General features: G+C 45.9%; 1 protein-coding gene and 1 long non-coding RNA gene across 5 annotated transcripts in view; one reads left to right on the top strand and one right to left on the bottom strand.

The window, feature by feature from the left end:
* FAM120B (family with sequence similarity 120 member B) overlaps positions 1-24,518 on the top strand; it is an 80,314-nt gene that overhangs the window by 2,367 nt on the left and 53,429 nt on the right. For 3 of the 4 annotated variants that reach the window (XM_079146146.1, XM_079146145.1, XM_079146143.1), the window contains exons 1-3: positions 9,536-9,694; positions 16,141-17,535; positions 19,338-19,518. In XM_079146146.1, the coding sequence (XP_079002272.1) occupies positions 9,629-9,694; positions 16,141-17,535; positions 19,338-19,518 (1,642 nt within the window). In that variant the 5' untranslated portion in view covers positions 9,536-9,628. Of the gene's footprint in view, positions 1-9,535; positions 9,695-16,140; positions 17,536-19,337; positions 19,519-24,518 lie in introns of those variants that run through there. The other variant, XM_079146144.1, reaches the window with a different exon arrangement.
* On the bottom strand, positions 1,551-3,692 carry LOC306666747. Its single transcript, XR_013765392.1, has 2 exons — positions 2,356-3,692; positions 1,551-2,209 (listed from the first exon to the last, which is right to left on the bottom strand). It is a non-coding gene; the product is annotated as an uncharacterized lncRNA (long non-coding RNA).

Here is a 24,518-nt window from a genome sequence, read left to right as displayed (position 1 = left end):
CCTGTTTAGAAAACTGGAAATAAAAAGTTCCACGCGCAAGGGCTTAAACCTTGAGGGAGAAAAGACTTGCCCCAAATCTTTAACAAACCCCCCTTAGTATCAAGTATTTGTTAAATTGACATGGCACAGATTTCTCGATTACAGCGGCAAAGCGGAACTGAAAGGCATCGTAAAATCCATCAGAATCCTGCCCAAAGCGTTCATTCTTTCCCGACTTAATTTATGCCACGCGATTCTGTATTGAGGAAATCAAGCAGAAAGCCCTTTTCTTCCCCTCCCTCCTCCTCCTCCTCTTCTTCTCCCTTTTCTTTTTCTTTTTCTCTTTCCTCCTCTTTTTCTTCCTCCTTCATCCTCTCTTCTTCTCTCCCTTTTTTTCTGTCCCCGAACCCAAATTGGTTCCTCTTTCCGTCTTTCAAAGGCTGAGCTAACGGGGAGACTGTTTAACTTCAGCGTTTCTATAGGAGCTGTTGTAGTTTAACTCCTGCGCACCAGTAGCTGGGGTGAACAAAGGAGAGACTCGAGGTCCAACTATTCATCCTTTCTTTGCACTTTAATTTTCATTGATTGGGAAGACAAGGGGAGCCCTTAGGGATTCGAGCTGGAGGGGGATGACACGCCTTTAGACGCCATCAGCCCCCTAGCCAGCCATCTGCTCCAAACCAAATGGCGTTTTTTCACTCCCTAACTGCATGTCTCTGTACTCCCACAACCCAAATACTCCGAAACCCCCAAATGCAGGAGGGAACTTAAGCTTAAGTGTGTTAAACAGACTTGCCACCAGATTCCCTCCCCCGACACACCATAAATCCTCACCTTGCTTGTTAGGAGAATGCAGGAAACTTCCTTTTAAATACTTTTTGATGTCTCAGCAAATTTACTGTACAAAGTGAGCTCATTAGGACTCACATCAGACACGGGGACCAAGGGACACTCTGCTGCTTGGTGGGGGTCCTGCGGTCTGAAAAACTCCAGTGTGGAGGGGAGGCTGGGTTGGGTGCCAGTCAGAACTGTGGCCACAACACACCTCAGTTCTGTTTCATAGGGATTATTTTCCTTGCCTTGGGAATAAAAATCCCTGGCCACCATTTTATCCAATTAGATGTGCCCATCCTCAGCAGTGTGTGACCTAAAACTGTGGTCACTCAATCCTATTCCAGTCCCCTTCACCCAAAGAAAGGCTTAACTCCCAAGGTATGTGCCCAGGGCCTGGGCAGATGGCAAGGAACAGCATCCCAAACAGCCTGAGATTCCATACCAGCGCAGGTTCAGTGTTCTGTGTAGACAGGTCTGGAGACTTGAGTGGGGTTTGTGTTTTCTCCAACCATGTGGATGCTGTATACCCAACAGAGAGGTTGTCTTATTCCTAAGAACCAGGAACAAGATATCAAAACAAGATAAAAAAAACTTCCAGGCAGCAAATCTGGTGTTGATCAAACATTCCAGCTTGCCTGAAAGAAGAGGAGGAGGAGGAAAAGGAGGAAGAGGAGGAGGAAGAGGAGGAGGAGGAGGAGGAGGAGGAGGAGGAGGAGGAGGAGGAGGAGGAGGAGGAGGAGGAGGAGAGCCTGTTTATTAATTAGCATTAGTGTCACATCTCACGGGCACCCCTTCTGCCCGTTCTCCCTCAGCCACAGTTGTGGAATCTGAAAGCAGTTAAAATAGCGAAGGACTTCCCCTGCATGCCTGAGACACTGGCAGGCAGCGGGCCTGGTGGCAAACCTCTCCCCCGCACAGCGCTCTGGGTAGTGCCCAACTCCTTATCCTTAGGCATCTATGGACACACTTCTGGCGTCTCCTTAACCACCACACCTACCCGCATGTGTATACCCACGTGACTGCAGTTCTGTCTGGCCCTTGCCTTCTAACCCAACAGGGCTCCCGGTCTGTTGAGTCAGGCGCTGATCCTCAGGTGTAGGTGAGGCTGGCCTCAAGCCTCTGTGGCCCTCTGAGGCCGCGTTTGGAGGGGTTCCGTGGCGGCCCCTGGAGTGGGTCAACTGCCGACTTCCCCTGTGCGGCAGGGTCACGGCATGTCACGACCTGTTCTTTTTTAATGGGAGAGGCGGCTGAATTGTGAAAGGAAGGAACGTCCAACCCCTGGGTGGTTTGGTTTTCACAGAGGCCGGCGGACTGCGCAGAGGTCCGGGCTCCCACTCTGCGTGCGTGGGCCGCGAGTGGGCGCAGGCCCGCGGAAGTTGCAAAGGCATGTGCTGATCTGCATGAGAAAGGGCGAGTCGCGTGGCTCCGCGGGCGGCCGGGGCCAGACGACGGATCGCCCCCGCCCGCCGCCCCGTCCTCGGAACCGCGGGTCATCTGCTCCGGGCTGTCCTGCCTCATCTCCATGACAAAGCGCGTGTTTACCTGCGGCCGCGGCACCGGCGGGCGCGCCTTTGTCCCGGGATCAGATTACCGCGGCAGCTGCGCCCAGCCTCCCGCGCGAGGCCGCACGACTCCAGCGAACTCTGTCGCCGAGCGTGCGGGGCCGTTGGGGAGTCGGGTGGCCCGGTGGCCCGGCAGAGACTGCTTTCGATTCGGTACTGAGGGACCCGGAGCCTCCGACGGCGAGCCCACGCCCCGGTGGGCTTCCTGGCGGAGGCGGAGGCGCAGGCGCCGGGCGGGCGCTGGGAGGGCGCCAGTGCGGAAGCCGAGGCTCAGGCCTTCGTCACCCCTGGCCACCCAAGGGGGTTGCGCACGCGCAAAGGCCGGTGCCTCCGGGCAGAAGGATGCTCCGCAGCTCTCGCCGCACCTCACCGCGGCTCCCGGGAGGGTCCGCCGAGACGGCAGGGTGGCAAACGCCGGCGCCCTGGCGCCCCGGGTGCGTCTCCGGGCAAGCCACGCGCCCGGGAGGGACAGACTCCTTGAGTGCTGCGGAGGCCCCCGGGGGTGGGCCCTAGCCCTGACCAGCATGGCCGGCCCCGGCCTGGGCATCTGTGGGAAGCGTGGCCGTCCCCTTTCACTGCTCCATCAAGGGTCGTGGCCTCGCACCTGAAAAGCTCCAGCCTGCGACCTTGTAAAAAGGGGACGCCAAGAAAGGAAAAGGCCCCTACCCTGGGGAGGTCGCGGGCACCTGTCGCACCCACTCCCTGAGCGGCCCGTCAATCTCCCACGCTGTCCTCTTCTCTCTGGGGATGGGGGATGGGCCAGGCTCTCAGAGGACCTAAAACAATCACCTCGAGAGCGTGGCGCGCCCACAGGGCCTAACCGGGCCCCTGGGAATCCTCTGGGACGCCCCCTAGGCACGGATGGCCCCGCACGCGCGTTTCAGTTTCCTCTCGGCCTCCCACGAGTGTCCCCACTGGGCCCACATCGCCCAAGGCCTACCGAGGAGCCCCGACGAGGCGCCCGGGACGCTTTCGAGTGCGCTGTCCTTCCCTGGCCTCCCCCAGCTCCCCTTTTCTGTGAGCATCTGCCCGGGGAAGAACAGATGTGGGCACCTGCGGTGACAGGCTGCATATGTTCCGTCCTATTCACAGGCATTCAGACGTGGCTACAATGAGCGGCCTTTGTGTGCAGAGAGTCACTAAATATATTAATCTGTACTCCCCGGAGCACGGGCTGTTTAATTTTTCACTAGCAATAACATCTGATCTAATCCTTAAATCGGCTCCCAAAAGCCTTGCCTCCCGCCCACCCCCTCTACCGAAAAACGTGTGAAGTTATTCAACTTTCCACCTGTTGCCTGAATTGGGCTGGGTCACCGCAACATCCAAGGCTGGTTGGGGGAGGGGGGAGCGGTGGGGGAGGGCACCGTGTGGGGAGCTGCCTGCCACATGGGCATGGCCAGGGCGTGTTTATCAGAAGGAAAATAAACACCAAGTGTGGAGTGTGGCTCCCCAAATGTTGTGCAAACAAAGAACAATAATTATTGAACAGCTTCCAAAGCAACCCAGCATACTCACCCTTTCTGTGAGTGCCTTTAAAAAATGTATATAAAGTTCCCATTTATCTTTTTGTTTATTAAACCCTCGTGGTTATTATAAACACTGGTCAATAGGCCACACAGCCAAAAGGTAACATAAATCTCAGAAGTAAGACTTAGACTTTTTTTTAGCAATTTTGTTGCAGGACTCTTTTATCTTAGCATCCCTTATTTTATTTTGATTTGTTTCCAGCCACAATGAGTCCTTTAGTGCCATTGTGGACGTCACAATGTACATGGACATCAGGCTGTGAATGAAGACAGAGGCAGTTTAAACAAACCAAGCTCTTTCTTTCCTTTCCATCCATTGTCCTATGAATGGGCCTTCTGCATTGGCTGCTAGGAGACCAGCTTTGCAAAGCCCTGCTCCAGTAAAGGGGCTGGGAGAAAGGGACCCCAATAAATAGCGTGAGTACTGGAGAGGAAAAGCAGGGGACACATTTAGGCACCTTTTTTCACACCTCAAGTCAACACATTTCTTAAACTCATAATAAAAAACACTTGCTAACCTTGTATTCCTTACACTTCAACTTCCTTCCTGCTCCTCTTTTAAATTTGTACCCCTCCCTCCACTGTGTCCATCAGGAAACCTGGGGGCAGCACTGGGTCACCCTCAACATTTGTTTTCAAAGTGCAATATGTTCTTTCTTCTTTTTAGGAACATGGGCCTGGGCATGCTTATCAGTCATTCTAAAGACACAGGCCGCATGTGCTTTCAGGAGGCACTGGGCCATTGCTAGGCAGCAGGAACACTGAGTCTGACCCTCAGGAACAGTCACACATGGATGTCCGGGGCTATTCCTGCTGGTGAACTGTCTGAGGTGAGAAAGGCTGCTGCTTTCCAGTTGTGAAGGTCCAAGGCCTTGGGTGTGTTGGTAGGAACCATCCCATCACCTGCCACCAGGTGCTCCCTCACTTCTTGGGGGACCTCATGATGTCAAGGTCATGGAGGGAACAGCCACTGTCCAGGTAAATGGGAAGCCACACACGACTCAGCAAGGGGTGTGATCAGACATGGCAGGAAGAAGATTGCTCCTTTGGCTCCTCTTCTGCATTCCCTCACTGATCACAGGGCTGGGGACCAATGTGAGATTGGACCTGCAGTCTGCCACCATAGAAATGATAAAATGTCTTGGAGATGGCCCTTCTGCCTTTCCATTTCTTGAAAGGGCTTGTGCAAGATTAAGACTTTTCCTTAAAAGGGTTAGGAATTCGCTAAGGAGGCATCAATGACTGAGATTCTCTTTGTGGGAAGGTTTTTGCTTACAATTTCTTCAATAAATACAAGATCTCTCAATTTTTCTATTTCTTCTTTGGTTAGGTCTGGTGATTTGCATGGTTCCAGGAATTTTTCCATCTGAAGTTGTTCAGTTATCCTTTGACCACTCTACTGTGGTGACATCTGTAGGAACAGGTCCTGCACTGTCTCAGTATCATGATCAGTGTAGCCAGTTTTTTGGAGGACCTTGTCAAAGAACAGGTCCATTTTCTCTGCTGCCCTAGGCAGAAATTAGGGCAGTCATTAGACTCACGTGTTTTCTTCCTGTGATCAATCACCTTCACTTCTTAGTTTCTATCATCTGAAAACAGTGATTTCACATTTGTCAAGTTTTCTAGTTGTTTATAAAGTTATGAACGATTTCTATAGAAATCTACTATAGAAATTACTCATTTTTTGGGTGGAAACTGAAACAGGTAAGATACTTTTGACTCCAAGTAACAGAAAACCCTAGTTCTCACAAGGAAAAACATTTCATGAGGTCGGAGAGGTCTGAGGGGGGTAATAGAGTGGCTCCACCAGGCTCAAATCCCTTCCTCAGTGGTCTGTGCTATAGGCTCCATTCCCAACTATGGGAAGTCTGCCAAGGTCCTGGAGTCTTACACAGAGGAATGACCATTTTCCTCCTAGATGCCAACTTTTATCAGCAATGAAACTCTCCAGTAACATGTAATGTGCACCAACCATATTTTCAGTTGTGGTTTTTCTTCTTTCCATGGTAAGTCAAATAAAATTTAGGACATATGTGACTGTTACATTCACAGAAATTCAGTTCAGCCTCTAAATAAAACTATCACTAAATAAGTATACTGAGAGGATGAACTTGTTATTCAGAGAAACTCACCCCACCATTTCATTTTCTGAGTTTTTCTCTCATCTTTCTCTTCAACTTTTTACCCTCCTTTAATCCCCAATCAGTCCTGGCTTTGTTGTTGTTCTTTCTTTTCTGTTTTTTATTTATGTAAACCCTTGATTCCCTATTTTTAGATTCTCTCCCCAACTAGCAGATTGGGTGTACATACTAAGGCACAGAAAGTGTGTCTATGATGTGAAGCAGGAGGTGAAGGAAAAGGGAATTTTTTTCTCACTGTAGTATATTCTAGTAATAATTTTAAAAAGCTTTAGAATGTAGACAGATTAATTGTGCCACTTACTATTACCAGTTGTACTAGTTTAAATTTTAAATTTTCCTTATAACTAATATACTTATCTAAAAATTCAAATAGTGCTGCTAAATTTGTGACAAGACTAGTCTTTGCCCACACCACACATTTCCATTCCCAATTCCTTCCACCACATTTCTCTCTTAGCTACTTACTTGGAATTTACTCTCATTTTAAAAAGACCTTTCTTATAATGCCTTTATTTCCAATGTGTGGACTCTGGACACTAGCTTTAGCACCCTCACTTCCTGGATGCCCAAGATGACACAAAGGTAGGATCGCATCTTTCTCAAAAATGGCTGTGGCCACACCTTGTCCACCATTCAATATCTACCTTATCATGTGATGATCATGCACAGCTGAGGCACGGGCTGCAGTTACATCTCCACTTTTGCACCTCGTTGTTCGGTACTTGCCTAGTTTTTGCTCATCAGTTTTTCTGTGTAGCTTTTACTGATCATCCCCAAACTCTGAAGATGTCCTTGAATCCTCAATCACATCAGGTGCTTCATGGCTTTACTTTTTACTGCAGACATTTTGCCCAGAGGCCTGTAATCTCAAGCTTTCATCCTGGGTCTCCCCTTCTCCTCAGTTTTGTAGATCCTCAATGCTCTTCTTCTTGACTTCTTAATTTTGGAGAATATCCTCCAGCAGCTTTCTGAGATAAGGCATTTGGTAGACAAATTTTTGAGCTTGCACATCTTAAAGTATCTTTATTATATCCAAATCTTGAGATTTTGATGGCGTATTTTCTTCAGAATTTTGAAGTCCACTATAGTTTGGCTTTCTGGGATTTTCTTTTTCTTTTTTTTGCACTGGGGATTGAACCACTCTTTACTACTGAGCTACATCCCCAGACCTTTTTATTTTTTGAGACAGGGTTCCCTAAGTTGCCCAGGCTGGCCAGAAACCAGATCTCATTCCTTAGCCTCCAAAATAGCTGGGATTAGAGGTATGCACCAAAGTGCCCAACTCAGCTTCCTGGGATTCCAAGGAGAATTTCCATGCCATGCCATTGTGACTTCAAATTCCTTAAATGTGCACTTTTTGTTTCCCCTTACAGGGCTTTAGAAAATTTTCTCTCTGGTGTTTTGAAGTTTTGTAATGATATGCCTTGGTGTGGATCTTTTAAAAATAAATTTTCTGCTGGGTCTTTGGTGGTTACTTTCCATGAGAACATGTCTTCAAGGTCTAGGAAGTTTTCTCACATCAATTCTTCATTTCTTATAATTTTCTCTATTTTCTTTTCATGTAGTTCCTACTTTTCAGATGTTAGACCCCTTGTGTTTATCTTCTAATTTTCTTGTGATTTCTGTCTCCATCTTTTTGTTTTATCATCTGAGAGATGTTGTTGAATCTGTCTTCTACTAATTCACTGCTTATTTAATTTTGGTGCAGTCTTTCTTGTTCTCTAGATGTCCTTCTCTTCCATCTAAAAATGTAATATCTTCAGAGACTGCCAACAATAAAGCATTTTATAACGTTTTTCCTTTTTGAATTTTTTTTCCCTACCACTTTTATATTTTTCTGTTCCTCCAGTAATTGTTGATCTGTGTCATCTGAGTATATTCAGGAGTGAGGCAGTGCTCACTTTGTGGTGCCTGAGAATTGAAATGTGGTGGGGCCTGCCTTCTGATCATCCTTGACACAGTGTCACTGCTGAATGAGCCTGTTTCTTGAAAGCTTGGTTGCCCTAGTTGCCAGGCCACAGCACTTGGGTTTTTACCCCTCTCTCCTAGGTTTGCACCTCTGCTTCAGGTCATTCCTAACCCACTTCTTTTTTCACCTCCGTGGGGTGTTTCTCATTCCCTCCTGGCCTACTGGGGCTGCTCATGCAAAGTATCATAGAGGGTGACTTAGAAATAATAGGTTTCTCACAGTCCTGGGGCTGGAGACTGGAACCAGTATGGCTGATTCTGCTGAGGGCCCCCCTTTGGGTTGCAGGCCGTCTTCTCCTTGTGTGTTTACCTGGTTGAAAGAAGGCAAGAGGGCACCTTGCCTTATTCCCCAAGGCTACACCCTCATGGTCCAATCATCTCCTAAAGCCTCACCTCCAGTGCCATCACCGTGGGTATTAAATTTCAACATGAATTCTGAGTGGACACAAACACGATGGCCCTTGTATGTCTCACTTGTTTTCTAACATTTCACCCATCAGTTTGTGTGTCCTACCACAATCTGTACTCCTTAAGACTGGAGGCTGTTTAACCTGCTTTTTAGTAGAATGTCACCATCCTCAATCTGCAGTAGGTGCTAGTCACTGTTAGCTTTACTTATAAGAAAAAAAATCACTAGGAAGCCAAAGAGATTCCTTCCTAAATCCTTCAATGCATCTATCGCGTCACTTCAATTAGGTAATACATTTTGAGTCCTCTATCAAGTGCTTTGCCAGAGATTCTGAAGGAAATCGCAAAACCTCTATCCCAGAATGGTATCTGAACATCTTATTTCCCTGACAGAAGCCTCATTCGCCTGCCAGGGCTTAGAGCAGTCCTACTAAGACACGGAATGTGTCCAGTAAGTCTGATAAACACCCTAAGAAGCTTGGCATATTAACAGGAGTTTGCCAGAGAGAATAAATCACGTTTCACGGTTCTGAATACATGCAGAGGCGCAAGCGTTCTCCTGGCTGTAGAGAAGGGTGGAATAGAAGCCAGGGCCTCCTCCGGGGGCGGTCCCCCCACCCGGGTCTGGGCCAGTCCCGGGAGAGCGCCGCCCGGCCCCCACGCTCCACCCGGCGCGGTGACCGGGCACAGCGGCCGCTCGGTCCTCCGAAGCGCCAGCGTGGAGTCCTCGCCCGGAGCAACGAGGGGCAGCGAAGAGCCCGGGCCCGCTGCCGACGCAGGATCCGAGCTGCGGGGCGTGGACTTGGTGACGCCAGCAGGAGACAGGCTTCCGGACATTCGCAGTGAGACCCAGGGCTACGCAGGACAAACTGCCCGCGCCAGCCGCCACTCGACCCCGCAGAACGCTCCGTCTGTAGGGCAGGAAGGAAAAAATGGCGGGATTCACCGAACGATGGAGTAAGTTAGGCCGGAAGCCGCGTGGTAGCCGGGGCAACAGGCCGAGGCGTCCCCCACAAGGCGCCTGCGCACGTGCACCTCGCGGCCCACCCCAGCTCATGCGCACGCGCATCTCGCGCTGCGGCCTGCCCCCTGCGCCTGCGCACGGCGCACCTCGCCGCCCTCTTTTCCGCGTCTCTGGGGCCGGGTCGCCCAGGCCCCGCCCCGCCACCATGGCCGGGCGGAAGTGCTCGGACGGAAACGGAAATGAATGCCACAGGGGCGGTGGGGCAGAGGACGCAGTGGTTGTGTCGGCTGCTGTTCTTCGCCTCTTAAGGTAGGGCGGGCCTTGGGTCCCGACCTAGGTCTGTGGGCCGCCCGGGAGGTGGCGAGGCCTCGGGGGGATGGCGGAGGTAGGAACGAGGGCACCTCTGTGGTGGCCCGGGCCGTGACCAGGACCGTCGCGGGTGGCGACAGAGGCTCGCGCGGGTTCGGGGAGTGCAGAGCCTGGAGGCGGCGGCCGGAAGAACGAGGGGCGTCGTCTGCGGCGGTGCGCCGAGCCTTTCGTTTGACGCCCGCTCCGCGCGCCTTCTCTGACCGCCTGGTCTTGGGCGTGCTGTTGCCCTTTTTGCCACGCTCGCACCTTCACGCCTTCTCTGTGTTTCCCCATCTCCCGCCGCCGCCAGTGGTTCCCCTGGCCCTGCGGTTCCTTTAGTCTGGGAGCTATAGCTGTGCTCTTTGCGGGTGCAGTTCTTGGGAAGCGCACCAGCACAGCCATGTCAGGTCGTTCGCTGCTCTTCTCGCCCCCCTTACCTCCTAGTTTCTCTGACCACCTCGTCTTCCAAACCTCTGGCCCACGGAGAAGACTACAGTAGGTGACACCTGAGGTCCCTTGCGGTTTTATACAGTCATCCCTGAACCGGAATCTGAGTATCATGTATGGGGCAGATTTACTGAAAGCTAATGAAGTTCAGTCTTGCGTGTCCCTCATTTGCTTAGGTTGCTTCCAAGGACCAGGGAACTCTGCTAGCTTGTGTTGATAATTTGTGATCTGTTTACAAAGAACCACCCCACGTTGTGCGTTTCATTTCCCCATGCAGTTCGTCGTTTGTCAGGTCCTGCTGCCTTGAGTTTGCACTCTTGCCTTTCTGCCCTTCCCCTCCCTAACGCCTGCTCCTTCACTTTCTAAGGGTGCTTGTATGGGAGAAGGGAGCCAATCATGAGCTAACTCATCTCATTGGGTAGAATCTTGTAACTACTGCCTTGCAAGGTATTGTTAGATTTATTTCCCTGCTGAGTTACTACCTCCTTTGAGAAAAGGTTGATGGTAAAAAAGCATAGTGATCCACTTAGCTGAGGGAGGTCATGAAAGCAACTCTTACGTCTATGGAAACTGAAGTTATCCACTGGGAATTCATTCAGAGGAGTTTATTGAAACTTTTATTATTTAGAAAACGTCCCGATCAGTTATTTTTATAAAGCATAATAATAAATAATTGTATTTTAGTTTGCTTTACGACATGTTTCTTTGTAAGGTGTTCGTTGGAAAAATCTTAAGGGATTTAAAACATTATTTACTAGAGGGAAATAAGGGAGGACGGGGCAGGGGTATGAAAAGAGATGGAATAAGACAGATATCATTACCCTGTGTACATATGGCACATGAATGGTATGAATCTTCATTGTGCACAACCATAGAAGTGAAAAGTTGTACCCCATTTGTGTACAATGAATCAAAATGCAGTCCGTATAAATAAAAAGCAGATAAATAAAAATAAATAAAATTAATAAACTATTAAAATTCACTGAAAAAAGGTCATTTAAAATTTAGATTATTAAAATAAATAATCCTTAAGGTGTTTCTAGAGGAGTTTTTAGTAGTTTAAAGTCTACCAGATTTAAGAGGTGAAAATGAAAATATTATTTTTACAAGTAATCAGTGAGTACATCGATTTGCCTTCATTCATACAGTAAATCTGCCTTTGTTAGCCAAAAAAAAAACCAGCCCGTGAGCACCATTGATAAACACAGTGTTGCTCAGTGAGGAAGACTACCTAAATCAATTTTTATTGTAGAACTTTTAACAAAAAGTGGTCCACATTATGTCCTTTAGTGTATCTGTATGTACACATCCGATTATGTATGCTAGGTTCTGTAAAAGTGGGCAGTATTAATACTGTTGTATTAGGAACAGAAATTTAACTCAATGCAAATTCTTGCAAATTGTTACAAAGTCATTTACAGTATAATGGTGGTCAACTTGAAACAGAAGCAACTTCCTGAATAGATGTTTTGGGGCAATTTAGGTTTTTGCTCATTAAGCACCAAGATAACCCATTTAGGATGGGAATTGTTTTATAATATCTTTTTCGCTGACTGTGATATAAACATTCCTCAATGGTTTTCAAATGAATATTTAAATGTAATTTTTTAATGTTGAGATGTAAACGGTGATGTTCCTAGGCTCATTGGGGCATATGCAGCTCTTTCCTGGAGTTTTTAGGTCATTGCTTTTTTGTAGTGGGGTGTTTTTTTGTTTAGTGGTAATTCTTGTTTTTTCCTTTGGTTTCTCTGTGTCATCTAGTAGCACTTCTTGCTGCTGTCGTATACCTGCCTAAAGTTGCCCTTTCTATCATGTATTCTTCTCTACTTGCTACTTTGGGTTCAGGAACCAATTGTTAGAACTGAGTAGAAAAATAGTCCATAGCTGATAAGAGCCTGAGGGAGTTTCTCATGAAAAATTTGTTTTAACTTTTATTTGTAGACTCCAATATATGCCAGTTCTTATTCTGAATCCTGGATAAGTTACGGGTCATAAGTATCAGTAGGTAGGCTCACATTTTTGTGTTAAGTGACATTGTTTTCACAGTGTTTCCTCAGCTTGTAAGAAGGTTTGTAGAACTACAGTCGGGTAGGGAAAGGCAAAGCACTGCTGGGAAAAGCCAGGGGCCCTCTTGTCACTACCATCCTGTGAGGGCCTGTGGAGTGACTGGGAAGCCTCTGTGGGCAGGAGGCTGTAGGCCCTCCTGGTGTGCAGTGACCAGGTCACCCTCAGGTGCAGCTGTGTCAGGGGAGGGGTGAGGCCTAAGGAAAGGAAGACAGGCTTTTGAGATTGGTGGGCTTGGATCTTGCCATTCATGTTAGTCACTGTCTGTGGCCTTAGGCAGGTGGTTGGTTTCGCCTAGCACACACTGTCGATTTCCTCCCTAACAACTTACCCTGCACTGCTCTTTGCTGAAATGTGTCTTTGACAGAAGAGACTGAACAAAACCCATTGGTCTAATCCTGGCCAGTGGGGCTAGGGGGCACATCTGCCATGGGGCTTTTGAAATAAATTGCACATATTTAAAGTGTCCCATTGGTTACATTTTGACATGTGCACACCTCCAGATTTTCTTTCTTCAGGAGCCACCATCTAGTCTTGGATTAGGGCTGGTTTGTGCTTTATCCACAGTCCTAGTTGGGCTCTGGAGTGTGGTAAATATTCCTTAGTGATTTACCTATGAGTGTGGGAATTTGATTGGGCCGCCAAGTACAGTTTTGCTTGTGCAGGGGTCAGGCACATGTGGACTGTTCATGAGTCCATCATCCATTTGTCCATGTGACCTAGATGAACCTTGGCATAGGTCAGCATCAGGTAGGGTTAGGCTGAAGTGTGCTGCTCTGTCAGTTTCCACAGGTGTTTATAAGTTGAAAGGTAGGAGTAAAGAAGTTCCTGGGTTTGTCATTCCTCTTCCCACTTCTTGTGTGTTGGTAGCCAGCAGTTGGAACAGACTTGGCTGTCAGAGGAAAGTTCAGCCCAGCCTGGAGCAGCAGCCTCTAGCTGCCCTGTGCCTGCAGCTCTCCTTGTAGCTTCTTGGAACTTCATTGTTGTTGGTGTTGATTTTCCAAGCCCTGTGTTGGGCTGCTGGAGGACAGCATTTCTTTGTAGTCTATCCTAGGATGCAGTTGAAGTCTGTAAACTTGTGGGTTTCTGATTCTCTTTATGCATTTGCTGTTGCATTTATCTATTATTTCAAGTAGATTTTGGGCCCCTCACATGAGACATTGTGCTTCAAGTTGGGATGTGACAGATAACCATGTCATTGCCCCGAATGGCCCACCTTAATGGTAGTGATTCCCACTGTCCCAGGCTGTATTTGAGGCAGTAAGACTCCTACCTAATGAGACAAGATTTCTGCTTTCTTTCTAAATGACAGTGATTGAGATATTGCAGGGAGGATTAATTGATATCTAAATTATTCAGTCCTTCTGTAATAACTGCTTTTACAGAAGGAAAAGCTTCCGTATATGCTCTCTTCAGTAAAGGGAAAACAAAAAATTATTTGAGGTGATAACCACAGTTTTCTGTCCTTTTGGACACTTGTACCTCCTCACACTGGCTGCATTTGTGCTTGGGCGATGCTGCAGGCCCTGGCAGCTGGATGCTGCTCTAGCAAGTAGGTGTGGTAAGTATTTAGAATTTGAATTCATGGACTTATGGGGAAGGCCTCCTCCAGCTTCATGTATTCCCAAGTCCTTTCCTACCCGGGTTCTTTTTTGTAAATGCCAAAGTAGAACACTTTGTCACGTCACATACCTGAGGTTTATCTGTGACTCAAAATATGAGAAATTGGCAGTATGAAGGACAGGAAGAACCTGTGCTTGCTCAGGTGAAAGTGGACTTTTCACTGCTGGCATTAGAAAGGGGCAGAAGCATCTGAATAAAATCAAAGCAGAGCCTGACTTCTTGCGAAATAAAGAGGTTATTTTTTGAGAAATCGGTTGTTGTCATTTACAGTCTTAGTAGAAAATGATTGAAGAAAAAAATTTTTTTTTTTATGTCAAGGAAAGGCAGGCAAGCTCAAATGTGGCAGAAGCTGCTGTGCAGGTGGGGGCATCACTCTGGAAAGTGATTGGTGGGGTTTCTCTGCTCCTCTCGTAGTTTGGTGTCTCCTTCGTCTTGAGTTGCCCAGCCAGAACCTCCAGGAGCTGTCTGAACTGAGGGTTTGTGGGAAAGGAATCTACGGGGACTAGCCATGTGTGATCCCAGCACCCAGCGCAGATCCATGAAGGACATAGAAACTGAGTTAGTCTCTGATTCATAAGATTTACCTTTGACCTGCTTAATTCAAAGCAAGGCATAGAATAATAGTCTAGAGTTAAGTGTTGTTTTCTATTCATCATGACCAACATTTGTATTGTATTTCCTTTCCAAAATTTTCCCCCTGCCTACTATGTTGTAACAACATTGAGGGAAACCTTTAGGAGCTGGGCATGTATCTCTGTGGTAGAGCTCTTGCTTAGCACCTGTGAGGCCATATATTATATCCCCAGCATATGAAAAAAACGGATAACCATTTTTTGTGGAGAAAAGATCCATGGCCATGGATCCAACAGAACCCCAATAGCTGAGAAAAATCTGTTATGAGGCCCAGTTCCTACTATAGTAGCTCAACACCTTGACTCTGTTTCCATAGCAAATTCCATACCTGTGATAGTGCAGTATGATATGAAGCATATGTATTCATATAGTCCCTTCATAATGAGCAGGACTTTGATGAGTTCCATATACAATGGATGATATTTACATTTGCTGATATATATTTTCATTTTTAATGACTATTGAACAGATAACTTCAGATTAGACCATTACAGGTCAGTGTCCAGTAGCAATAAGTATATTCTTTAAGACAGTCTTGCAAGGGTACTTGTTGTCATCACAGTAATTTCTTTGTAGTGTCTTTACTTGTGAATTAGAACTTTTGATTTCTTCAAGGGTTTAATTAGAGTTGCCTTACAGATTAAAGTTTGTGTGTGTAAATGCCCCATTCAGCATGGTAGCTGGTAAGTGCACTGGAAAGTGAGGGCTGCTGATATGTGCTTGGACATGCTGATGGCTCAGAGGAAACCATAGTGAACGTGTGCTTGGATGTGACCCTCATGGCTCAGAGGAAACCCCAGTGAATGTGTGCTTGGACATGGGACCTGATGGCTCAGAGGAAACCGTAGTGAATAAGTGGACATTGAGATCCAGGAGGTCCTCGTGATTTTTTCTGAGCATCGATGACTTTTCCTTGCCTAAAGGAGGACATCATATGGTATAAATGTATTTTGTTAAATTTTATTTTTACAAAGTTTTAGTGTTAATTCTTTAAGTACTTTGTATTTGATTTTAGCTTTTAGAAGGGGTTGTTTTTCAAGTTTTGTGACATGTATTATGCACTTGTGAAACTCTCAGCACAAAGTAGTACACCTGTTCATCACCATGATGTATCCCCTTGGGAATTCCTTCTGCTTTGGTCCCCATATGGTGGACACCACCGCTCTGCTTTCTGTCATTACAGACTGTCCTAGCTTACAGTGAGCTAGAACTTTAACCAGTTGAGTCATGTGTATGTTCTTTTTTGTCAGCAAAAGAGTTTTGAAAATTATTCATTTTTCATATTGTAATGTGTGTTCTAGACTTTTAAAATACTATTTCAGTTTCTAGGTGGGTAGTAATTACTTTTTTGGAAACCGTTGACCTTTGTTTGAATGTGGTCGGGAAGTATCTTGAAGAACAGCAAACATCTAAAAGATTGCTACATGTGTTGTTCTTGTGAAACTCCTGTAGTTAATGTATGCTTAGATAAAGCGCCTTGTGTTTTAATTGAACACTCTTTAGGCTCCTTGCCAGCATGTCATGTTTGGTGACACAAGTCTTTTGGAATATTAAATATTGCCTTGTGTTTGCTTTGAAAAGTGCCATATGTCTAGTGATAATGTCATAGTAGCTAATCATGGATTTATTTTTCTTTGCAGATCCTTTCCCAGAGTCCAGTTATGGGTGTGAGAGGTTTGCAGGGGTTTGTGGGAAGTACCTGCCCACATATATGTACAGTCGTCAATTTCAAAGAGCTGGCGGAGCGCCACCGAAGCAGGCACCCTGGATGTACTCCTACTGTTGTGGTAGATGCCATGTGTTGTCTCCGGTACTGGTACACTCCAGAGTCTTGGGTCTGTGGGGGCCAATGGCAAGAATACTTTTCTGCTTTACGAGATTTTGTTGACTCTTTTGCAGCTGTTGGCATCAAGTTGGTATTCTTTTTTGATGGTATGGTGGAACAGGGTAAGAGAAATGAGTGGGTGAAACGAAGACTTAAAAACAACAGGGAAATCTCTAGGATTTTCCATTACATCAGGTCACACAGGGAGCAACCAGGCAGAAACATGTTCTTCATCCCTTCAGGGTTGGCTATATTTACACGGTTTGCTCTGAAGACGCTGGGTCAGGAAACTTTGTGTTCATTGCAGGAGGCAGACTATGAGGTGGCTTCCTATGGTCTCCAGCACAATTGTCTTGGGATTCTTGGGGAAGACACTGATTACTTAATTTATGACACTTGCCCCTACTTTTCAATTAGTGAGCTCTGTTTGGAGAGCCTCGAGACCATCATGCTCTGTCGAGAGAAGCTCTGTGAGAGTCTGGGCCTCTGTGTGGCAGACCTTCCCCTGCTGGCCTGCCTACTCGGCAATGACATAATCCCAGAGGGCATGTTTGAAAGCTTTCGGTTCAAGTGCTTGTCTTCCTACACTTCTGTTAAAGAGAACTTTGACAAAAAAGGGAATATTATCTTAGCTGTGTCAGATCATATATCCAAAGTTCTTCATTTGCATCAAGGTGAGAAAAAATTAGAAGAGATGTTGCCTTTGGGACCAAACAGGGCTCTTTTTTATAAAGGAGTGGCATCATATCTTTTGCCAGGACAGAGCTCACCATGGTTTTTCCAAAAACCCAAAGGTGTAATGTTGGACAAGCAAGTAATTTCCATGAGTTCGGACCCTGTATCCAAGCAGGGGTTTCCCATAAGTATGGAGCCTGAATCCAAACAAGACATTCCTGTGTGTACAGAGCCTGAATCCAAGCAAGAAGTTCCCATGTGTACAGATCCTCAATCCAAAAAAGAAGTTCCTGTGTGTACAGAGCCTGAATCTAAACAAGAAATTTCCATGTGTACAGAGCCTGAATGTAAGCAAGAAGTTCCCACATACATACACCCTGAAGTCAGACAAAAATTCCCCGTGGAAACAGACCCTGACTTTAATCTAGAAGTACCTGTGTATACCCATCCTGAAATTAAAGATGATGACTCCCCGGATATGGATCCTGGAACAAAACAAGAAGTAACCTTGGTTTCAGACCCTGAAATCCTAAAGGTAGGCCTGCTCCAATCTAAGATGTCATAATTGGAAATATATATTATGGATTTGTTAATAAATATTTAGTGATTGAGCAGCAGTTAAGGACTTGGGAAGAGACAGAATGGGAGTAGCAAGGCAGACATCATGTATACTTGATATTGTCACGTGAACACGACAGGCAAGAACTGTGGGAATTCTAAGGAGAGAGACTGTTGTGGGTTAAGGTAAAGGGAGAAGTTCCCCAAAGAGGTGGAACCAGATCCAGACCTCCATGAGGCCAGCATTTGCTTTGAGTAGACAGAACTTGGGGTTGTGGGAACCCTAAATCACGTGGTGTTTGGAATCTGTTACGGCAGGATGGGTGTGAAGGGAGAGAGGACTGGGGAAGGTGGAATACAGACAGACACCAGGAGTTTGCACTAGATCTGAATGTGATGTAGAACCTTTGAAGAGTTTTTTATTTTATTTTTTATTTTCACCCCCCCCTCCCCCCCCGTGCTGGGGATTGAACCCAGGGCTTTGTTGCACTCTACCAACTGAGCTATATCCCTAGCCCCTTTGAAGAGTTCTGATGGAGGGCCACTAATAAGTATCTGTTTATGTGGAGGTCTTTGCTTATCTTTTCTCCCCAGACCTGTGAGATAAGCATTACCTTTCTCCCCACCTCCAGTGCTGGGGAGTGAACCCAGGGCCTTGCACATGCTAGGCATGCGCTCTACCCCTGAGCCTCTGAGCCTCACCCTCACCACCACCCTGGTTTCGCAGATAAGGTACTTGTCCACTTGAAAGTGCAGAGGCATCTCAGCAAGTTCAGAAACAGCCTAAGCTTACCCACAACCTTTAATTGCTCACAGCATCTGAGAATTACCATTTTTCATTGGTCACACAGCTACAGACCTGGGAATTCTCTCACTTTTCATAGTCAGTCTTCATGACTTGCTGTTCTTTTACCTGTGGAATGAGTTGGGAATTTGTGCAGTGTCCTTTTCTCCCACCTAAGTTCTAGCTACTTCTTGTCTGGATGACTATCAGGACCTTACCCCTTCCAATCCATTTGTCATGCTATATGTAGAAATAAAGCCCTTCATTTGCACTTTGTAATTCTTAGAACAAAAGCCAGTGGCTTGAATGTGGCCACAGTTCACTGGCATCTGGCTGCTGCCATGACACTGGCTTTGTGTCTTGCTGACATCCTCTCTCCTTCAGCTCTGTAGTGTCACAGTCTTGCACGTGTCCTCCTCCCTCCTGTAAGCTCCCGCTGCCCCTCTCCTCCTTGATGTGAACTGTTCTTTTTTCTTACAAGTTGAAGGTCATTTGCTCAGAAGTGCTATGTTGTACTCATTCTTTAAGAGAGTTATAGTGGAAAAGTATACGGATTTAAGAGAAGAAAACGACAACTTTTACTTGGAAGCATTTGTAAGTGCTTCATGCATGAAAAAGGACTGGGCTAGACACAGGAAGATGGAGTAGGGCCTTCAAGGGAAGTGTTGGCAGGTAGGAGGTTCTGTGGCCCTGGTGGAAAATAGTGAGCACATGGCTCCTGGAAGGTCTTGAGTGAACAAAACAACAATCCACTGCAGAGGTAATGTAGGAAGACTGGTGGACGGAGTGAGACAAGTAGAGGAAAAGTGATATAAACAGAGTTTTGAACTTGGTAGTTCAAAGGAAAGAAAGCAAATGCCACTTGATGTCATGAGTTTGAGTGGCACTCATTCCTGAGTTCCTTCCCAAAACTGGCATAAAATGAAAGCTGTTGACTTTCTGTTTGAAGTCCACTGTTTTTAAGGAGAAATTCATTGTATTTGAATTTTGAACAGGTGGCCAGGATGCATCACGTCCAGGCAGAAAGCTACCTGGTGTACAGCATCATCAGTCGTGGCGAGGTCGAGTGCAGCAGCACCCTGGAGGATGAGCTCGACCAGGCCCTGCCCAGCCAGGCCTTTGTGTACCGCCCTGTCCGCCAGCGTGTCTATGCTCTCCTGCTGGGCGGCTGCAGAGGTGAGAGCTGGAGGGTCTCAGTTACAGTTCCACTGGGAGCTGAGAAAGTGAAGTGCATTTTTCCAGGACAATCAGACAATTAAGTAGGTTTTGTTTCTCAGTAAAATGTTGATTGAGAATAATACACCTGTAAATAATTAAGGACCAGTGCCAGGGGACATCTAAATTTAATTAGCAAACAGTGGCTCAGCACTTATTAATGAAGAATGCATTGTTTCTATGCCTTGAAAGGACTTGCGTTTTTTGAAAAATGAACTCTTTCTTATCTAAGGACTACAAATACATTAATGTAAGATAGTGTCTACTTAGATGCCACTCAAACTGATTTTTCATAAAATAATCATATGCTATCTAATATGTCATTTTAAAGTATAAATAAAATTTTCCCTTAGAGTTTTTACAATTAAGTTTATATTCTCTCCTGTGTCTTATATCCATTGAGTGCTTAGTCATTGATCAATGTCCAGAATGGTAAAAATTAGAGGACTTGTAACACCAAATATTAAGTTAATTGGTTCCCATAACTCACTATTAGGAATAGTGCATATACATTGAGGATTGTTATGTTATGTTTGAAGGACTCAGGAGTGTGGAAGAGCCCTGCATATTGGAAACCAGGGATGCATAATGTGTTTAGTTCTTGTGTGAAGCCTTGCTCATCAAGAAGGAGACCTTGGGCAGGTACTTTATGGTCCGATTGAACAGGGCTTTGGAAAGAGCATCGTTCAAAACTAGGATAACCAGTGAAAGGATGCCTGGGGCCCGTTTACCTGACTAAGCACCATTATTTCCAGACATACCAATATTATTAAGATTAATCTATTATTCCACAAGGTAGATGTTTGTATCATCTAAAGGTACTGATGTAATTTCCAGGTGAAATAGCTTATCATTCTTTTGGTTTTGGTTTGTGGTACATGCTAGGCAAGTGCTCTACCACTGAGCCACATCCTCTTGTCGTTCCTTTGGGAGGGAGCAGTAGGGTTCTTCCCAGTAGACCCTAGCACCACCAAGCATGCACTGCCTCCTATGTGCTGTGCAGACACAAGAAAGGTGCTTAAGCACAGAAATAAACTCTAGGAGCAAATGTTAGAAATTGAATTTTTTTTTTTTTTCTATTTTTTATGTGGCTCTCTGCCCATATTCTTTCTTGACCTGAATGATTATACACTCTGGTGATTAAAAAATGATATCTTCTCAGGAAAAAATACATTGTAGTATAATATTTACTAGGTATTATTTTCAGACTGTTTTATAAGTGATATTCACTACCTTAACTTTCGTTCTTTGAGCCCTGCAGATAATGTCATTAGATAACCATATAAACAAGAAAATAGAACTTGTCTTCACATTTTATCTTTACTTCTTTTCCCCTCAACTTTGTGGATTTGTACATGAAACGTACTTTCTTAGAATATGGAAATAAAATGCTGTGGATCTATCTATGGTGGTAACAGTGGAGTGTGCTCTGAGTCTTTTGCTGGCTTGGGTCATCTTGCATGTGCACCTGAAGGTTCTGTGTGTTCTGGTTGCTGAGTGAAGTGTTCTGTGAATGGCAGTGACATACTGATTTCCTGTTTACTCATTCTCAGTTGCTGAGAGAAAAGGGCTAAAATCTCCGGCTATTACCATGGATTTGTCTGTTTTTCCCTTTGGTTCTATCACCCAGTCCCCTGGATTCTAATATGAAGTATTTTTAAAGCTGTGTTGTTTGGTGCATATACATTGAGGATTGTTACGTTTCTTAATGAATTGACCCTTGTGAAAAATTGAAAATTGGATTTTATCTTATTTTTAATCTGGAATAGTGTGTTCTGAAGTTGTCTTTGTCTGATATCACTGTGTGCGCTCAACTTTTGTCACTGTGTAGTATCTTTTTTCGTCATTTTATTTTTAAGGTATTTCTTTGTATTTAAAGTGCACCTTTTGTACACAGCATAACCAGCCTAACAATCTCCCCTTTGATCAGAACGGCCCGTCTGTTTGCGCTAGTGTGATTGCCGATGTTCTGGTTTTGCCTTCCACTTTTTTGCTCTGTACTTTCCCCCTTATTTTCTCCTTTCTTGACTTCTTTAGGATTCGTTGGAAGATTTTTAGTGTTTTGTTTCATGCTCTCGTATGGATTATTAGATTTGACTTTTCTCTTATTTTTAGTGGTTGTGCTAGGGTTTACCATCTGTATCTTTAACATTACACTGTAATTTCCCGTAGTACCTTGTACTTTCTATGTGAAGTAAAAATTTATCATAGTCTTTTTTTTCTGCCCAGTATTTTTACTGCTGTTTCATATCTTCTATATGTTTTTAAAAACAAATTTGGAATAATCGTAGACTCACAGGAAGTTGCAGAGTTAGCATAGAGATTTCCGTGCACCTTCACCTGGCTTCATCCTTTTTTGACTATACACATCAAAACTAGAAAGTGACCTGCTGCAGTCACATTGCCAGCACCCCAAGCCTCACTCTAACCCTGCAGTATGCACACATACAGTTTCACACAGCTGTTCCCCATGCGAGGGTTCCTGTGAACCCTTCCACAAGCGAGGAGCAGAGCATTCGCAGACCCTTAGCACCCCTCCCCTGTGGCTGCCGAGCTGCTCTCCATCTCCTGTTTCTGTTCCAGAATACAGTGGAAAGAATTCTGTGGTATGTAACCTTTGGAGGTTGCACGCAAGGTTGGACCCCATAATACGTAATTGTTGCTGTTAGTTTAAGCCAGGTAGTCTTTTTCTCTGAAGGGCAGAAAAGTGTTCAGGCTCTGAGGACCACCATCTCTCTCTGCAGCCTAGGTCTGCTGCTGCAGTGTGAAAGGCCACCGGGGATGTGGATGTGTAAGTGTGACTGCACACCAGCAGATCCCTCTCTAGTGATACACCTTGAATTTTATGACATTCCAGAGTCATAAAGTACTCTCCTTTTTTCCAACCAATTTCTTTCTTTACTTATTTTTTTGGTACTAGGGATTGAACCCAGGGGTGCTCAACCTCTGAGCCACATCCCCAACCCTTTTTATTTTTTATTTTGAGATGGGTCTTTCTAAGTTGCATGGGGCCTCAGCTTCCCAAATTGCTGGGATTACAGGCATGTGCCACCACATCTGGCTCTAGCTGCTTAACCTTATAAAGTGCATTATTACCTTTCAAGCTGAAGGAAAACAAACAGGCCAGGTGTGGCCTGAATGTAGCTTTCCAGCCCTGTTCTGAACAGCTGCACTTAAAGAAATCAATTCACGAGAAATTCTCTGCTATCCTCTGCACAGCTCCAGGGTTCTAGCAGTGCGGCCTTCCTTCGTCTGAAGGGTTTGTGCCACATTGTTGATGGTGCAGCCTCAGATCTCCTGAGTGCTTTTCCTGAAAATTCATTGTTTTCGTCTTTGCTTTTGAGGTTTGATTTGCTGCATGTGGAACTTCAGGCTGTTGTTTTGTGTTCAGCATGTTGAAGAGGTCCTGGTGTGTCTCTCGTGGAATGTCAGAGGTCCCTTCCATTGCTATTTCCCTGTCCTTCATCTTTCCTCGAGCTGCCCATAAGAGCTTTCTCCTGGTCTCTGGTTTCAGTAGTTTGATGAAGAAGAGATTTGCAATGTTTGACTTTCTGTTCCCCTGTGGGTTTCTTGAGCTCCTTGGATCTGTGGGCTTTTATTTCCTGTCTTTTTTTGAAAGAAATTTAACCTCCTTTCATCAAGATTTGCTTGTGACTCAGCCCCCTTCACAGCTTCCTCAAGGCTGTCTTTTGACTTTTCATCTGCTTACTCTCTCATCAGCATCTTTGGATGGCATGCTGGAGCATTTAGGTGCTAGAATGGCTGTTGAGGTCTGTTCTGTTAGCAGTTAATTTTCCAGTTCTTGGAAGTTTCTGCCATAGAGCTGGTAGTATCACCTTGTTCTTCAGGCAGGGCCTTCCTGGATGGTCACCTGAGCTTCTAGGGAGTTGGCCACAGGGAGTGCTGCTGTCAGTCACAGGTTGGCCAGCTCCTGGTGGCTCTTGCCTGGGGTGCAGATAGTCCTGTTCTCAGCCTGCCTCGAGGATGCCTGCTGTGGTGTGTCGCATGCTCCCTGGTGCTCCATCTTGGAGGTCCCAGGGAAATAGCTGGACCTGCACACCCAGGAGGCTGTTGTCTGGACACTGCCTCTGTCAGAAACAAGGGAATTGGTGGTTCAGCATTGCTTTCCTCTCCCAGTCAGTCTGGCACTACCCAGTGCCCCATACATGGATGCAGTTGCTTCCATGTGTGTCTAGTTCTGGTGTGATTGCTGGCTGCCTTCCTGGACTGGACCATCCACTGTCCTCTGGGGTCATAGGTGCTGGTACAGTGGAGTGCTGGAGTGGCTCATGTTCCCTTGTTGGTAATTTCTTTCCTTGGGTAGTTCGGAGAGTCTCTGTTTACCATTTATGTACTTGCAGATTTCCTCTTCTACTATTGGAACTGCAGTGAGACAGATGTTGAATCTTGGTTGGTCTTTTGTTTTTTTCATCTCTTAATTCCAGTTTTTGTCACTCGGTTCTACATTGTAGGAATATTTCACCATTTGCTTTGTTGATCTTTGTAAAGGAGCTGCCCTCTGCTTCCTTTCTGTCAGGGCCGCTGCCCTGCCCTACATGTAGTTCACTGCTTCTTGTGTCCTCCTGAAGACCTCTGCTATCTCAGCCTGGGGATGGGAGTCACGCTGGCATCTTTGCCTTTGGGATTGAGCCTCACCTCCCTTCCTCTGGGCTCTGGCTCTCTGCTGAACTCCACAGGGCAGAGTCCTCACATTTACACCCGAACTGTCTCACTTACCTGGCACTACATCCAGGTTGACAACACAGAATCTTCTCTGGCTTAAACCACGGTAACTCCAGGCACAGGCTTTCAAGGCATTCCTTAGAAAAGGTAACTCACAATTGGATTTCATGCTCGGGGAGAGGGAGACTTTTTTCTCACCCCTCTTGGGTAAGCAGCAGCCTCCAGGCCAGCCTGACTAGATGGAGGGACACTCACTCACATGCAGACCACATAGTGCA

This window comes from Sciurus vulgaris (genome assembly GCF_902686455.1).
Source record: "Sciurus vulgaris genome assembly, chromosome: 7".
Classification (NCBI taxonomy): Eukaryota; Metazoa; Chordata; class Mammalia; order Rodentia; family Sciuridae; genus Sciurus; species Sciurus vulgaris.
Note: the sequence above shows the minus strand (reverse complement) of the source record. Positions and strands in the feature narration are given on the sequence as shown.